At 39.2% G+C, this 17,058-nt stretch overlaps 1 protein-coding gene across 3 annotated transcripts in view; it reads right to left on the bottom strand.

Moving 5' to 3' along the window:
* gramd2b (GRAM domain-containing protein 2B) overlaps nt 1-17,058 on the bottom strand; it is a 54,066-nt gene that overhangs the window by 13,317 nt on the left and 23,691 nt on the right. For all 3 annotated transcript variants that reach the window (XM_072281489.1, XM_072281488.1, XM_072281490.1), the window contains exons 2-9: nt 11,083-11,211; nt 8,481-8,559; nt 6,176-6,245; nt 5,286-5,389; nt 4,365-4,460; nt 3,671-3,742; nt 1,713-1,793; nt 145-253 (exon numbers count right to left, since the gene is read on the bottom strand). In XM_072281489.1, coding sequence (XP_072137590.1) covers nt 145-253; nt 1,713-1,793; nt 3,671-3,742; nt 4,365-4,460; nt 5,286-5,389; nt 6,176-6,245; nt 8,481-8,559; nt 11,083-11,211 — 740 coding nt within the window. The remainder of the gene's footprint in view (nt 1-144; nt 254-1,712; nt 1,794-3,670; nt 3,743-4,364; nt 4,461-5,285; nt 5,390-6,175; nt 6,246-8,480; nt 8,560-11,082; nt 11,212-17,058) is intronic.

The raw sequence follows: 17,058 nt of genomic DNA, 5'->3' as shown, positions 1-17,058 counted from the left end.
AGGTACTGGTCCCGATGTGTCCCAATTAACCAGAATCTTCTGTATTACCTTTTGTCTGCTGGCTTTATGGAATTTGATGTGATCTTATTACAGCCAAAAATAGCATCTTATTAAGAATTGCCTTAAATAATAAATGCAATGAACCTTGGGAATTTTCAGACTCTGGAGTCTGAGAACCAGAACTGCTGAATTGCTCCAATTCCCGTCTTCTGCATACTGTTGGAAAGTCTGTCAAATCTTCTATATTGAAATCCTTTCCCCAAAAAAAAGGATAATTTCCATTAGATTCCTTGTGAAGTTACATAGATCTATTAACAAAAATTAATCCAAGCATAATATGCATCCCAGGTACAGTAAAATCATTAATCTGGCTGACAGTTTCCATTGAACTGGATGTTATTTTAATTAATAATCCAACACTCTTTCAGAAAACTTTTCCTTAAATTAAAAACTCTTCCAAATGCAGATTCAGGATTTCCAAACAAGCACATAGTAGATCATTAGAAATTTACTGCAGTCTCATTGTGCAAGTATATCTATGTTCACAGTCAAACTAGCGACCAGCATCTTGAAATTACCCCATTCATCAGATTACTTGAACTGCACAGCTTAGAAGCCACCTGCACACATTGACACCACCTATTATTGCCAGGGAGAGTTCACAGAAGGAACGCACAATTGATATCAAAAGCACAAACTTAATGCAACATTTCTAACTAAAATTTGTTGAAAGCTGGGAAAAATTACACCTCTTTTAAGGGAAGAAGTTGCTTTAACAAGTTTTGTTTCCTTCAGTAGGATTTAAAAAAAAGACTTTAGAACACTTATTGCTGTGTGCTGTTTCAATGTTTGCACAGTACAATGTACAGAGAATATGCCTGGTTAACTTCATTTAAAAATGTCTCCATCTGAAACTAATTTCAATTTATGCATGTTGCTTTTCTCTACAAATGAAGTACACAGAACTGCTGTGGAGATTGCCATTTGATGTAGTTTTTGGGATCAAGAAATATTTTTCACTCCCTTATCTTGAGGAAAGGAAAACACATTATGAAAGACTTCCATTCTTCTTGTTCTCATAATTAAAATGCATAACATAGAGAAGTATCTTTAAAGTAACAAGTTTAACAAAAAAGTACAAATGATTTTTTTTTGGTTCTGATATTACCAAAGCACTCAAAAAACCAAAGAAAGAATAGCTCTGATCAGAGCCTTTCAGAGAAAAAGCCTATGTTACATATCTTTAATCCTTCGAGTTTACTGCTATAAGTTCATCCTATAAGGAATTGTGAAGTAGTTTAAATGTCTAGAGTCTGCATCATTGAAAAATTTAGTTCTGAGTCCAACACAAACCAGAGGAAAACATTAGCATATGATACACATTATATTATTTTTGATTGCTGAAACACTTTGAAAATAGCTATATGAAGTGATTGGAATAACCTTCACCTGAACAATGAATCACAGGCACATGTCAGGTTTACACTTCAGTAGAATCGGGTTTAAAGTGATTTCTAAATCAGTCTTCAAAACAACTTTAACCTAAAATATTTTTAGGAAACCTATTATAAAACAAATACATTGAAATGGAAATAAGGATCTCCACGAAGACTGAAAAACACAATAACTATAGTAACCAGCCCCTTGAATCAGTCATTCTGCTGCAGATCACAAGATAGGTGTGATAGAGATTACAGTAAATTTCCACTTACTATAGGCAAAGATGTTGGGCGCTCAGCTCTGAGATTATTTTCAGTAAGGGGTGGATTTGGACTGATATCATCAGATCGCTCCTAAGGTCAATGTACAAATCAAAATTAGAATATTGGATTTAGTATGAAACTTTGTTCAAAATGTATAGTTCATACAGGATTTTGAAGGGCTAGACGAAAGTGAAGCTTCAACAGATAAGAGGCCCAGAAGTAGGGGATACTGCTTCTGGATAAAGAATCACCCATTTAAGATTGAGACAAAAAGGAAATCCTTAGGGGGAGTACAAACCCCAAAAATTCTATGCCTCAGATCTGTGAATACCAAGCCATTATACTTACTCACAGTACTACGGCAGTGCATGGAAAACTATGGCTTGAAAAAAAATGAGGTGCATTCAAAGGGTCATGAGTTATATATGTGTAACTACAATGTCCTATGCCCTACACAGGCTTATTTATTCAAAACCTTGCATACTACATTTACAATGGCCATGCCTGCTATCTTTAATGGCCAGTTTAAAGAAATAAACAAGAAATAAACATTTTAACCAACAAGAAATTCAAATGAGGAATTGAAATTCAATGGCTTGAATCTTGTAATAGGAATAATAATGGAACTATACAGCTTAAACCAGTTCAAATACAGCGACCTCCTGGAAAGAAATGGTAAGAATGACAAGTAAACAGTAGTATTAGACAAAGTATCTAAGTATATTGTATAGGTTGAAATATTTATTGATAATCCTTCGCAAGTGTTAAAAGCAATCATTTAATTCCAGCGACAGCTTTGGTAGATGGCAATTCTGGAGATGGGGCCTTTACTGATGTATTAAAGCTATTCAGCCAACACAGAATTGCTTGTTTGGAGTGGCTCTCCACTACATTATGCAGCAAAGGCGCATGTCAATATACTGGAATCTAACCGCCCTGCACAACATCATGCCTGGGATCACAGCAGAAAAAAAAAAGCACAGTTCAGGTGCAGATGACTCATGATTTTGTTAAAGATATGCTCCACTGAAGGGCTGGAGACATGTTTAAGGAAAGGCAAGATAAACGGTTTGCTTCTCTCCTCTTAAGTTAAAAATAGAAGCAATCCAGTGCACGGATCACAACTTCTGATGATGAAACCTGATGGAAAACAGAGTTCTACTGAATTCAAACCTAAAGCTGTGGATATATGTTGACACGTGGAGATGCAGATTGCTGCAGTGACATAATCCAGCAAAAACACATGGATACTCAAAGAATGGGATTTGAACACTGCACTAGCGGGAAGGCAAACCCATGACTATTAAGGCAAGTGATTAAGCCAACAAAATGTTGGCTCATTTCCTCCAATTGTTGGAAAATAGGGAAAATGTCCACTGAAGGGTATTTTACTAATGATCTACTTTTTTTTTCTGACAATGCTTCTGCTATTTAGTTTCATTATGCATTTTTGTTTTGCAATTTTGATGTAATGGTGTCTGTTGGTTCTCCTCTTCGAGATAAATCAAAATTAGGGATGGTTAAATATGAACAAACAAACAAACAAAAAGTAAAATGCTTACTCAGGGCATACAAGTTGACCTGACAACTGCTATCTGTAAGGAGTTTGTACATTCTCCCCTTGACCACATGGGTTTCCTCCAGGTGCTCAGGTTTCCTCCCACAGTTCAAAGATTGGCTAATTGGTTGATCAATAGGTTAACTGGTCATTGTAAATTGCTCTGTGATTAGGCTAAGGTTAAATCAGGGGTTGCTGGGTGGCATGACTCAAAGGGCAGGATGGACCAATTTCACACTGTAGTAAAGTTTGATCAAGTCAGGAAGATGATCAATGGACATGCACAAGTTATCTCCATCCCAAATCCTTTGCCATAATAGTGAACAAAGTCACATGTTGTGCTTCATTGAAAAAAATCTCTTCAAACTACAATAACCTAACCTTTACATATTCGATCATCTATACTCACCTCCAGATGTAAACAAACAGATTTCAGAAGCTTGTAGGTTGCATCCCTGGACAGCAATGAAACAAACATAAACTGCAATAAAAAAGTTCAACATGGTGATGTTGATGCAATCATGATGAGGTGACTATAGCTGATCAGGAGTCTGAGGGGATTTGGTATTTCATTAAAACTCTAGAATTTCCATTTTAATTCTGTAGAATTACAGTGGAGATATTGTGACTGGTGGCATCACCGCCTGGGATGGAGGCTGCAGGCCGGTGTACTCTTAGCCTGCTCCATCAGGGGCACCAGCCTCCCCACCATTGAGGACATCTTCCAAAGGCAGTGTCTCAAGAAAGGGGAATCCATCATTAAGGACTCTCACCACCTGAATATGTCCGATTCTCAGTACCACCATCAGGAAGGAAGTACAGGAGCCTGAAGACCCACACTCAATACTTTAGGAACAGCTTTTTCCGCTCTGCCATCAGATTCCTGAATGGTACTATCTTGCTATTCTTCTTTTGCATTATCTTTTTTGTACCTTTTCCGTATCTTGCTCTGTATCACCGCCACAAGAACAACAAATTTCATGACATACATCAATGATAATAACCCTGACTCAATAACAAAGGAAGATTTGAACACAAGTGGTAAATCTTATCCAACAAGTTGAAGCATTCTGTGGAATGCTGCCATACAACTGGAGACTTACCTTTTCAAATTCAGTTGATATGCACAGGGCATTTGGCACCAGCAAAGCAGTTTTGTGTTTCTTAATCTGAGTCACAGAAAAGGTAGGTATTGTAATCTGACGTGGGGAAAAGCAACACAGAAAGTTACAATGGCACAATTGTCAGCTATCAACTTTCTGCCATCATTGTAAATTATGCTGAGTTACATTTTAATTTCTCTTTCGCTTGACAGGTAAAGTTTGGAAAGCTCATCTCCGACCTCTGCATCCACCTTATAAGGTTTCATACCCAGTGGCTGCCCATCGAAGATAATTCCAAAAGATGAAGGGCAAGGCTGAATACTAGCCTCCATCGTATCTAAGACATCTTCAAGAAGCTGTGCCTCAGAAAGGTGGTGTCCATTATTAAGGACTCCCATCACCCAGGACTTGTTCTCTTCTCATTGTTACCGTCAGGACTGAGGTCCAGAAGCCTGAAGGCAGACACTCAATGATCAAAGAACAGTTTCTTCCCCTCTGCCATAGGATTCCTAAATGGGCATTGAACCCATGAACACTACCTCAATTTATTATTTCTGTTTTGGCACTATATATATAGTAATTGATTGACTTTTTAAAAAAGTATATATTATTATCTATTGCTGCTGCTAGTTAACAAATTTCACAATATATGCTAGCTGATTCTGAGACCGTTGTTGAGGATGGATACAAAGGGAGCAAGTTATAATGCATAATTATTACTTCATATATCTATAAATGACACTTAATAATTCACTTATTAATACAATAAGTGTGGTAGATTTCTCAATGGACATTTCTCATTAAGCGCCTTTATTCTTGTGTACAGGAAGTGACATTAAACAATTTTGAATCTCGATAACAGCCAGTTTTAGCAAAGACGTCCTCTCTCCCCTTACAAAGAAAACATTAAAAGCTTTAAACCTTTATATCTCTTCCAAAGACTTTGGAATTAAAGCAAATCCAGTTTTCAGACACAAACAATTTCCCTTGGTATAGAATGTCCTTTTGTAAAGCACAAGTAAAACCTAGAAAATAAAATAAAATTTAGAGCAGAGTTTATTCCTTAAGCAATAAAACTATTTACTTTTGTCTTCCTTGTTTTTAGGCCAACAATATATTGTGCTTTAATAGCTTATTTTCCCCCCAATACTTTGCTGTTGAAAAATAGGGCAACATCAACTGAAGAACAACTACCTAACACTGCTGAACTGTAAAGCACAATTCTGGCTTTGGGCAAGTTAGAGTTCTCAGTTGGAGTGAAAAGAGTTTAAAAAAATTGATGCAACATTTATGTTTGGGAAGGGGAAACCAAGCTATAACCAAAACAAATGATTCCAACTGACTAAGTGACTAGTGTCAGCAATGAAAGGCAAGGTTACATGCAGGTGTGCACCCGAAACAGCAACCATTTCAACCACTGTACGTTCACAATGGTCAAGAAGACAGCAGCAGGTGCTGGCTAACTGTGTATAGATATGCTAGAAAGCCAAACTCCACACAAAATACAGGAAAATGTGAATATTGTTAATTTTGATTTTCTTTTATCATGTAAGAAAATTGTGTTTTTGTTGTATGCATACAAAACATACTAAATTTTGTTGCATCATAGCTCATGGAAGCAAAACTTTCAGAAGTAGAGCTCAACACACGTGTTATTACATTGCACATTTAGGATATACAGTGGGCAGCTCCCGACTCAACCAAATTCATTTAGAATGCAGGAGTGATACGAAACACCGTTCTATCAATTATACTTATTAGGCTCACTTACAACATCAAACTCACAAGATGTAACCCACAATGTTGCTTACTCTGTTTTAATGATTCATCCTTTTCAATGTCTTTAAAGATCTTATGATAGGTTGCATTTGTCTTCGAAGGCTGGAGGAAAATCAATGAGATTTAAAAAAAGTAAATAATCAGTTGTTCCTGTACAATATAAATTTCTGGAGAGAAATATGTGTGCAAGCATGAGAAAGCGCGAGAGATGATAAAAAAAAATGGGGTTGCAGCAGTTTCCAATGTATCCTAGTTTTCTATCTATCAAATAACCAGAGCTACTCATAACTATATCCTGGGTTTTGTCCAAGATATCAACAATTTTCTTAGTGCAATATGCAACATCTCAAGTGCACTTCATTTACAAATTGGGCAATGGGCAACAAAGTCATCCTTATTCAAGTATTGTCATTAATGAAATACTCATTAAATATGCAAATGCAGATCTTTGTACATGCAAAGGGACCTGAGAAACCCTGGAACCAGTGCAAGCAAGACAATTTCCAAGGTTCTGAACTTAACAATTATTTGAAAAGGTCACCAAATTTCAGATATTTCCATACTGCTGCTTAACAACCGTTATATTTTGCCACACAGGAGCTGTTTCCTCAAAATTTTAAGAATTCTTTTGAACATTTATAATCCATTTGCACGATACCAGTTTGATGCTGAAGCGATCATGTATCATCATATTCTGCTAATGATGCTGTCACATTCACACAGGTCCAGGAGCTCTGATTCAGCCAGGATTTCTGGTATTGTGTACAGTCTGCATGCTTTACCTGTGACCATATGCATTTCCCTTGGTGCTCTGGTTTCCTCCCACATTCCTTACACTTGCTGGTTGTTATGACGATGGCTGCTGTAAATTACCTTCAGCATCGTTGTCTTGTGGGACAATCAGGAATTGTTAATGGGTATGTTAGAAAGAATGTTACAGGAAAATAAGAGGAGCGGGATATGTCCAAGAGCAGACAGAAACTTGATGGGTTGAATTGCATACCTCATAAATACAAGCAGTATGAAAGTAACACGATAGGGTATTGTGTATTAGTCAGTATACTGAATGATCCAAATAAACTGGACTGTGACCCACAAACTATATATGACCCATCCCTGCCACCACCAGCTAAGTAGAATCTGTGGAAGCCTTGGACTGTCAGTTGAAACCACACTTGCTTTGGAGGAGATGTGAAAGAAGGGGTGCCGGGGGGGGGGGGGAGAAATAAAAAATAAATCGGTCTTTATTCTTACAATCCATATTTTTAAATTCACAATGATTAAAACAGACTAGAATTCACTAAACAATACCTATTGACAGAAATATTGTAAATGACTAGTGTACACAGCATTGCTCTTTGAGCAAAACTCCCTTAAAAGCTTAATGGAAAAATATTCAGAGAGATGCTTAGAAGTATTACCATTGTAACAAAATATTCAGACTACAATAAAAACCCAGTAGACACAGAAGCAGAATTAGGCCATTTGCCTCATCGAGTCTGCTCCACTATTCGATCATTGTTGATTTATCTTCTCTCTCAAATCCATTCTTCTGTCTTTCCCTGTAACCTTTGATGCCCTTACTAATCAAGAACCTATCAATCTCCACTTTTAATATACTGAGTGATTTGACTTCCACAGTTATCTGTGGCAATAAATTCCACAGAATTCCCACCCTCTGGCTGAAGAAATTCCTCATCTCCGTGCTAAAGAAATGTCCTCCTTTTCGGAGGTTGTGCCCACTGGTCCCAGACTCTCCTATTAATGAAAACATCTCTGTGCACACTCCATCTAGTTCTTCCAATATCTGCTACATTTCAATGAGATTACCCCTCATTCTTCTAAACTCTAGTGAGTACTGGCTCAGAGCCATGATACACTTCTCATACGTTAACCCTTTCACTCCCGGGATCATTCCTGTATACTTCCTCTGGGCCCTCTCCAATGTCAGCACATCCTTTCTTAGATTTGGGGTCCAGACTGCTCGCAACCCTTACAATACACCAAGTGTGGTCTAACCAAAGCCTCCACATTTTCAGAACCATTTCCAGGTGTATTTTGACTTCCAGGACTCAATATTTCTGTAACCTTGTGTGAAGTAGAATAGTTCAGTTAAAGAAATTGCAGCTCAAAAAGAGGAATTTAAAAATATGTATAGCCAATTAAGGTCCATCACTTTTAATATTAATCTCTTCACAACATGCAAAAGGCCATACTAAACTAACAATTTCCAGGCCAGAAATACACACGAAAATGTCTGCAGCACTTAAGCTGGTTAATTACTTTATTATGGGGGTTATATGATCTGGAGAAACTAGGGTGTAGTAAATTACTCACATTGGAATGTTTTTTTCTTTCAAGCTTTGTTTCATAGTCTGTGGGACCGGATGGAAAGACTGCATCATAAGTCTTTGATCTGAAAACCAAATATTTTTAATTATTTCTACAGGTGATGAGCATTGACGGGTGTTTTTGTCCAAAATAAACACAGTTTTTCTACCAGTTCTAAACTGGAAATGGCAGCGACCTTAGGAGGGTCTAAATTACAGACCTTATGTACAGAAAGACCTTGGGGTGTTAAGTCCATAGCTCAATGAAAGTGGTAACACAGGTGGAGAAGGTAGTGAAGGCAGTGTCTGTTAGGATATCACGTTACAGCTGTATAAATCATTGTTAGAGCACACTTTCATATATTGCGTACAGTTCTGGTGGCCATCATACAGGAAGGACTTGCTGGGAATATAGTACAGAAGAGAGATTAGCTGGTCCTCCATTCCAGGTAATGGAGGACTGTAGTTATAAGATTGCATAGGCTGCAATGCCAGAAGATGAAGGGTGCTATTATATATGTTCATAAAATTATAAGCCACATACATAGGATGGATAGAGTCTTTTCCCCTATGGCAGGGTCGTCTAGAACAGGAGGACGCAGGTTTAAAATGAGATGAGAGAATTTAAGAGATCTGAGGGGGTAAGCTTTCCTAAAGAGGGTGGTAATTACCTGGAATGAACAGGCAGTGTAACAGGCAGACACAATTACGATATTTAAAAGGCATTCAGACAGGTACCTTGATAGGAAAGCTGTAGAGAGATACAGGCCTAAAGCAGACAAAAGAGATTGGTGTAAATGGGCATTATGGTTCACATGGTTGAGCTAGGCTGAAAAAGCCTTTTTCTGTGTCATGATTCTCTGATAAACAACAGTTATCCATTTAGTGATGAATGTGAAGACTGGCACAACAGTGGCACTCAGATGTCTGCAGAATACGCAGATACAACCTAAATTTCAAAGCAGTAAAGCCAGACTAACAGTGCAAATTCCCTTTCCCCAAACCCTCTGAAGCCTTTGCTGGAGATTATACTGAAGAAAGCTAACTCAGTGCAGTAAGGTGGAAAAACTGCAAATGGTAAATATGGTCCACAAGATAGGGAGGGAGGAATTATACAGTAGAATTTAGCAACCAGGTTTATTTACACAGTAACTCAGAGAACCATTCATGATTAAGATGACAAATGGGGAACATTCAATTAAGACAAGTCAGGTTCATGGTGCTTAAAATACAAATAGAGCATCTGATTCAAGATAACAGAACTTTAGGCAATTGTAGGGAATTTGGTGAACACAACAACGGGATCCTGATATTATGATCAGGAAAAGAACACAATATACTTGGTGAAGCAACCAAGGAATCTGTGGTTCTGACGAGCTCAGCTTACCAAATTATATCAATTTGCCAGATCACTATTTTAAAGATCCAAAAGCATTATGAAGCTGAAGGGGAAAGAGACCAATAGAGGAGACAGCCAGAATTACGGTAAGCTTGGTATCATTTCTTCAGGGAAAAAGACAGCCAAATCCAAGGTACTGCTCAGCCAAAAGGACATTTCCTGTGGCAGACGAGAATGCAAATCACCTCAATCCTTAAAGCAGTATCTTAAACCCAAATAAATTCAGTTATTTCTGTCGATCTTCAGAACACAAAATGAAGACGGTCTCTGATGATTGCATAATTCAGTTCGCTTCTCCATTCTTCAGCCAATAAGGCAGTTTCCACTCAAAGGCAAAAGGCCCGACTAACAGAGATACTGCCTCATAGGTCCAGTGACCCAGGTTCAACGCAGACCTCCATTACTGTGAGCGGAGTTTGTGTTTTCTTTCAATGATCATACAAATGGGAACTTAAGCAAATAACTTAATAAAACTGTTCGATTTTCTGAGGAACAATACAAGACCAAGTTTCACTGGTATTGCAAAATTTAATTTGACAACAGGAAAAGTTAAATGTCAAAATATAGGCGTATTCACATGAAATATGTACTAATACATCCCTGTCACTAACTTCTTCATGCTGCATTATAAAATTTAGTATCACAATTGACTACTTTGCTTTTACACTGTCAAGATTTGTTCTTCAGAAATATTATACACTTCATAAGCACAAAAGACTGCAGATGCTGGAAATCCAGAGCAACAGACACAAAACACTGGAGGATATCAGGTCAGGCAGCATCTATGAAAATGAATAAACTGGTGACATTTTGGGCCAAGAGTCTTCATTAGAACACTTGTGGCTTTCATTTAATTAAAATCAACATGGTTAGGATGTACGTTGCCTTTTATTGAAAGGGGGTTTTTGCGTTGGTAGTGACCACTTCTATTCAAGTTTTCAGATGGATTACACATAGTTTTGTTTGATAGTAGAAACCAAAAATCAAATGTTTTATTTGCCATTCTTAAGTTTTGTACTGGCGATTGGAGTGAGAGAAATAGATACAATTTTGATCTTTCAGGGATGGGTAGTGGACAAGGTTAAAGCTTCAAAACAACAAATATTTCTGGAACAGATGCCTCAATGCAAACAAAATTACAGAGAATTAAAATACTGAATACAGTGAACTGTTCTGTGAGCTTCATTGGAAGCTGTCAAGTTGACCTTACCTGGTTAGACCAGTTTTCTTTTTAGTTTCAAAGATTTCTGCATCCAGGTTCAGAGACTGTAACTGTTGATTAAGCGACTTGCCACTTTTCTTCGTCTTCTCTTCCAACCCTGCATTTTCCGGCTCTGAGCTGCAGACAGATTTATAGATAGATCAACCCAACACAAAAGGAACATTCTACGAGAATATAATAAAGACAATCCAGTTCCGAGCAGGTTACCATGGCAATTTTGTTATTACACTGGCGAATTTTAATAAGGTTCACTAAGCTGAGGGTTCACGGTCCACAACTATCCTGTTATATAATGGCATCCATTGATTTTCTGAACAGTGGTGTGCACTATTATAACAAGATGAGCCACAACACAGCTGCTTTATACTGCCTTCATTTTCATTTCAATCCAAGAGGCCAACATCTGTGAACTAGCTTTTGGCACGTATCCCAACAAATCTTGCTCTCTCATTTCAGAAGCAGACTTACAAATTGGTTTTATACTACACCAGACCTACACCAATAGTACAAGCGTTGATATGTGGATCTTGGGCAGCCAGCTGCAACCTGAATACCTTCATCCTAAAATGCTTCAACAGTGCTTGCCAGATAATGATGGGCAATGTGCTCCTTTGGTGGCTTTCCTTTCCTTACACCAGATACGTTGAACACATTTGCGATATCCCAACAGGTTTCTGGGCTGAAATCAGCAAACTCAGCGCAGGTCCACATTTGAATCGTAACATTTATGTGCAATTATCTGCACTTAATTAGGTATAAAGGGAAACTGCAGATTCCTGGAACAACACACAATTTGTTGGAAGAGCTTAGTGGGTGAAGCAAGCACCATTTTTGGGGGGGGGGGGCGATGGTAGAAAGAACTGTCAATGTTCCAGGCTGAAACCTAGCTCTCCAACTACAGATTTCACTCCTACTCAATCAGAATATTTCCTAACAAGTTTCACAATTTGCATCAAGGTGACACAGTTGACTAGCTTTAGAAAATAAAAAAGACATTTAAAATTTTAAAAAAATTGGGCCTGAAAAAAGTTTTCAAAAATCATAGCTGATTTTCATAAGCAGTCTAGTCGTAGCTTCAAACTATAATCCAGTTAATATTTAAACAGCAAGAAAATAGAAAGATAAATAAAAGTACCACACAAAATACTCCCTGATGTATTCATAAAGTTATTGAATCATATATTGTAAAACCTCAGTGATTTAGTAGGTAAATTGCACGCTAAATCAATAGAGCAGACTTTAATGATTTATGCCCTGTGCTAACAACCAATTTATAAAATATATTTAACTGAACAAAAGATTCCCAATGGTATGATTAACACATAATTTTTGGCACTGATCCAGGCAAGGAAATACTAAAGCAGGCAAGCAAAAGCTTGGTCAAGGAAATAGTCTTCGAGACAGGAGCAAACATTAAGTGGCAGTGAGGTTTGAGGTGGCGCATGGCATGCTTGCCCTTATTAGCTGAAGAAATGAGTTGCATGTTGTACCTTAGAAAACTAGTTGGGCAAAATCCAGAATGATACATTCAGTTCTGGTCACCCATTACAACAGGGGTCCCCAACCTTTTTTTGCATTGTGGACTGGTTTAATATTAACCATATAACAATTACAGCACGGAAACAGGCCATCTCGGCCCTTCTAGTCCGTGCCAAACTCTTACCCTATCCTATTCCCACCGACCTGCACTCAGCCCATAACCCTCCATTCCTTTCCTGTCCATATATCTATCCAATTTAACTTTAAACGACAACATAGAACCTGCCTCAACCACTTCTGCTGGAAGCTCATTCCACACAGCTACCACTCTCAGAGTAAAGAAGTTCTCCCTCATGTTACCCCTAAACTTTTGTCCTCTAATTCTCAACCCATACCCTCGTTTGAATCTTCCCCACTCTCAATGGAAAAAGTCTAACCACGTCAACTCTATCAATCCCCCTCATAATTTTAAACACCTCTATCAAGTCTCCCCTCAACCTTCTACGCTCCAAAGAATAAAGACCTAACTTGTTCAACCTTTCTCTGTAACCTAGGAGATGAAACCCAGGCAACATTTTAGTAAACCAAAAGCTTTCTTCACCACCCTATCCACATGAGATTCCATCTTCAGGGAACTATGCACCATTATTCCTAGATCCCTCTGTTCTACAGCATTCTTTAATTCCCTATCATTTACCATGTATGTCCTATTTTGATTAGTTCTACCAAAATGTAGCACCTCACATTTTTCAGCATTAAACTCCATCTGCCATCTTTCAGCCCACTCTTCTAACTGTCCTAAATCTCTCTGCAAGTTTTGAAAACCTACCTCATCATCCACAACACCACTTATCTTAGTATCATCTGCATACTTACTAATCCAATTTACCACCCCATCATCTAGATCATTAGTATATATTACAAACAACATTGGACCCAGTACAGATCCCTGAGGCACACCGCTACACACCGTCCTCCAATCTGACACACAGTTACCCACCACTACTCTCTGGCGTCTCCCATCTAGCCACTGCTGAATCCATTTTACTACTTCCATATTAATGCCTAATGATTGAACCTCCCTAACTAACCTTCCATGTGGAACCTTGTCAAAGGCCTTACTGAAGTCCATATAGACAATATTCTTGTGGACCGGCCGACAGGAGGTGGGGTGTTAATCCCGACCGGAATATAGGTGATAAGTCAACTATAAGTCACTTATCAGTGGCTAATACACCTAATACACTCAATTTCGTTTCTAAAAGGGTTTATCTAACGAATTTAATATTGAACACACAGCGCATATTTTCCTCGCATGAATATAGTGGTAAGTCAATTATAAGGGGGTTCCTTATGTCCAGTCTATTCCGCAATTTAGTTTTCGTTGCATTCATTGCAGAAAACTCCGCTTCACAGAGATATGATATTGGAAATGGAAGCAATGTTTTCAGTGCCTTCGTGGCTATCTCATGATATTCAGCTTTGACTTTGATCCAGAATGCTGGCAGAGATGTTACGTCAAACATACTTTCAGCCCACCGTCATTTGCAAGCTCGAGGAGTTGATCATCTCCTCGCGCTGACATGGATGATTCACCGGGGACATTCACAAATGGTCACGGACCCAGTCCTTTGTGGTTGGGGAGTAACACTCGAATTCTGTCGACAGCGAAGATAGGTGTTCGCTTACCAGCTGTGAGAAGGACGGTACAGCCTCAGTCTCTCCCAAAATCCCAACTAATGTTGGGAACATGTCAAATATGCCCCTGTCCACTCGCCATCCCCACAGTTCCAGTTTGGCTTTGAAAGCAGACACTTTATTTGCCAACTTGAAGACAGTTGTCATTCTCCCCTAAAGTGACAAATTGAGTTTACTGAGCAGGTTGAATATGCCACACAGATGAGCGAGTTTTGCTATCCACTCCTCGTCACTGAAGTGTGCTGTTAGTAGTGACTTTTTTCTTGGAAGGAATTTCTGTAGCTGCTCACTTATCTCAAAAACCCTGGCCAGGGCTCTTCCCCTTGACAGCCACCTGACCTCAGTGTGTAAGAGAAGGCGTTAGTGCTCTGCATCCATTTCCTCGCAAAGCTGCTCAAACAGACGTGAGTTAAGGGCTTTTGCTTTGATGTGATTGATAACTTCAACGTCATTCAATACACTGTTAAGATCAGGTGACATTTTTCGGCTAGCCAGCATTTCCCTGTGTATGACACAGTGTGTAGACTGGCATTCAGGAGCAACCTCTTTGACTCGGGTAGTGAAACCAGACTCCTTAAGCCGTTCCAACAGCTGTGCTTCAATATCCTCCGCTATGTCGTTGATTCTCCTTGAAACTGTGGTAGCTGAAAGAGAAACCTGTGCCATCTTGCTAGCTGCAGCTTCTCCCAACAGTTCACGGCACATGTCCTTGGCAGCAGCAGAATCAATTCTTCACCAACAGTGAAAGGCTTCTTAGCCTTAGCGATAAGGCTAGCCACTAAATACGACGCTCTCAGAGCAGCAGCGTTTGTGGAGGTGGTGGCTTTCAGCACTCGCTTCTGTTCTGCTTGCTCACGTATTTTCCGCTCAAAAAAACTCAACGGGTTTGTCTTTCAGTGCAGGGTGCTTAGACTCAAGGTTCCGAAGCAGTTTTGAGGGCTTCATTGCCTCATTAGACAGTTTATCTCCACATACCACACACAGCGGGCTTGGAGCGTGCGAGTCACCGGTTGCAATAAAGCCATATTTTATGTACGACTCGTCGTATTTTCTGTTGAAGGAAGCTTTCTTTTTTTTTGCAATCTCGGCCTCAGCTGTCTCTGCGTTATCATCATCGTTAGGCCTTTTATGTACCCTACCATCTCTTCCAAAGAAACTCTCAAGCAACGTTTGTTTTTTACTCATCGAGTAGTTGCAGGTTAGTGACCGACTGGTGACCTCGCGTGCGTTCAACAGTGGGCGTGACAGGGAATGAGGAAAGGTGCAGCTGACTCATATGGTTTCATATCGCCAAATCATATTGTTTCCTCGCGGTCTGGTAGCACATGCGTTGTGGCCCGGTGGATGGGGACCACTGCATTACAGGAAAGATGTCGAGGCTATGGAGAGGGTGCAAAAGAGGTTTACGAGGATAATGCCGAGATTAGAAGTATGTGTCTTAAGGAGACATTGGACAGACCTGGGTTGATTTCTCTGGAGCAGCGGCGTCTGAGGGAGATCTGATAGAGGTTCATAAGTTTGAGAGGTAGAAATACAAGTAGATAGCTGGTGCCTCCCCTCCCCCCCCAACAAAAGGCCGAAATGATTAATACCAGAGGGCATGTACTTAAGACAAAAGGCAGCAAGTTTAAAAAGGGACACGAGGACCAATTTTGTTTTAAAAAAGACTGATGGGTGTTTGGAATGCTCTACTGAGGTGGTAGTGAAATACAATACTGGTAGTGAAGCGGCTCTTAGATATGCACATTAAGGTGGAGGAAGTGGAAGGTTATGGACACCCTATTGGCTTAAGGGATTAGTTTAGTTCGGTATTTGGCAAAACGTCATCTGCCTGAGGGCCTGTTCCTGCACTGTCCTGTTCTCAGCTCTGGGACTGTTGCAGCATTCTAGACTTGACATCAAACCCTCTAACTTCAGGTAACTTGTACTTGGTCTGTTCAGTTTTATAAAAAAATCTCCTTTTGCTACTCAAAACTAACTTGCTTCCTCTCCTTTCCAGTTCTGATGCAGGGTCCTGGACCTGAAAGTTTAATGGTTTCTCTTCTCAGGTGCTGCCTAACCTGGCGAGTGCTGTCAGCATTTCCTCTTTTTGTTTAAAGATCCATTTTATTGTGATATTTGAAATAAACATTTCCAAATAAAAATACCAAAATTTCATATCAAAAAATTTAAGTAGCATACCAACATCCCTGGTACACATTTACCAGTCCTTCACTGCTTAAGCTTCAAACTTTTCATTTTGAGGTGCATGACGTCAAATATCTACCACCTCAGTCCACTCATCTAACCACTTAACATCTTTTGCAGACAATTGGCATCCTCCTCAATTTATTTTGCCACCTAATTTTATTTTCGACAATGAACTCTGACACACTATGCCATCTTCTCATCCAAGTTACTAATATAAAATGACTAGTTCAGGGATCAGGACTGTTGTTCCCTGTGGCATCTCACAGCCATCAAACTGCCAAGAAATTACCCATTTATTCCATCCTTTAATCAACCATCTTTCCATGACATTTCCTCTAATACCATGAGCTCTTATTTTAGCGAACAACCTTTAAGCAGCACCTTCATCAAACTTTCTTTCAAAAACCAGGTGTCCCTACCTTCACTCTCTTTCCCACCCACCCCCGTGACAGCTTCAAAAAGAATGTCAAACAGCATTTCCCTCTTAAAAGACCACATTGATTCACTAATTATGGATTCCAGCACTTTGCCAAAATAGATGTCAAAAATAACCAATTATTTGAAGGGTGGACAGAAAACGAGCTGTGGTGCTACCTC

This window comes from Mobula birostris, chromosome 17 (assembly GCF_030028105.1).
Source record: "Mobula birostris isolate sMobBir1 chromosome 17, sMobBir1.hap1, whole genome shotgun sequence".
NCBI classification, from domain to species: Eukaryota; Metazoa; Chordata; class Chondrichthyes; order Myliobatiformes; family Myliobatidae; genus Mobula; species Mobula birostris.
This window is presented reverse-complemented; position numbering and strand designations above follow the sequence as displayed.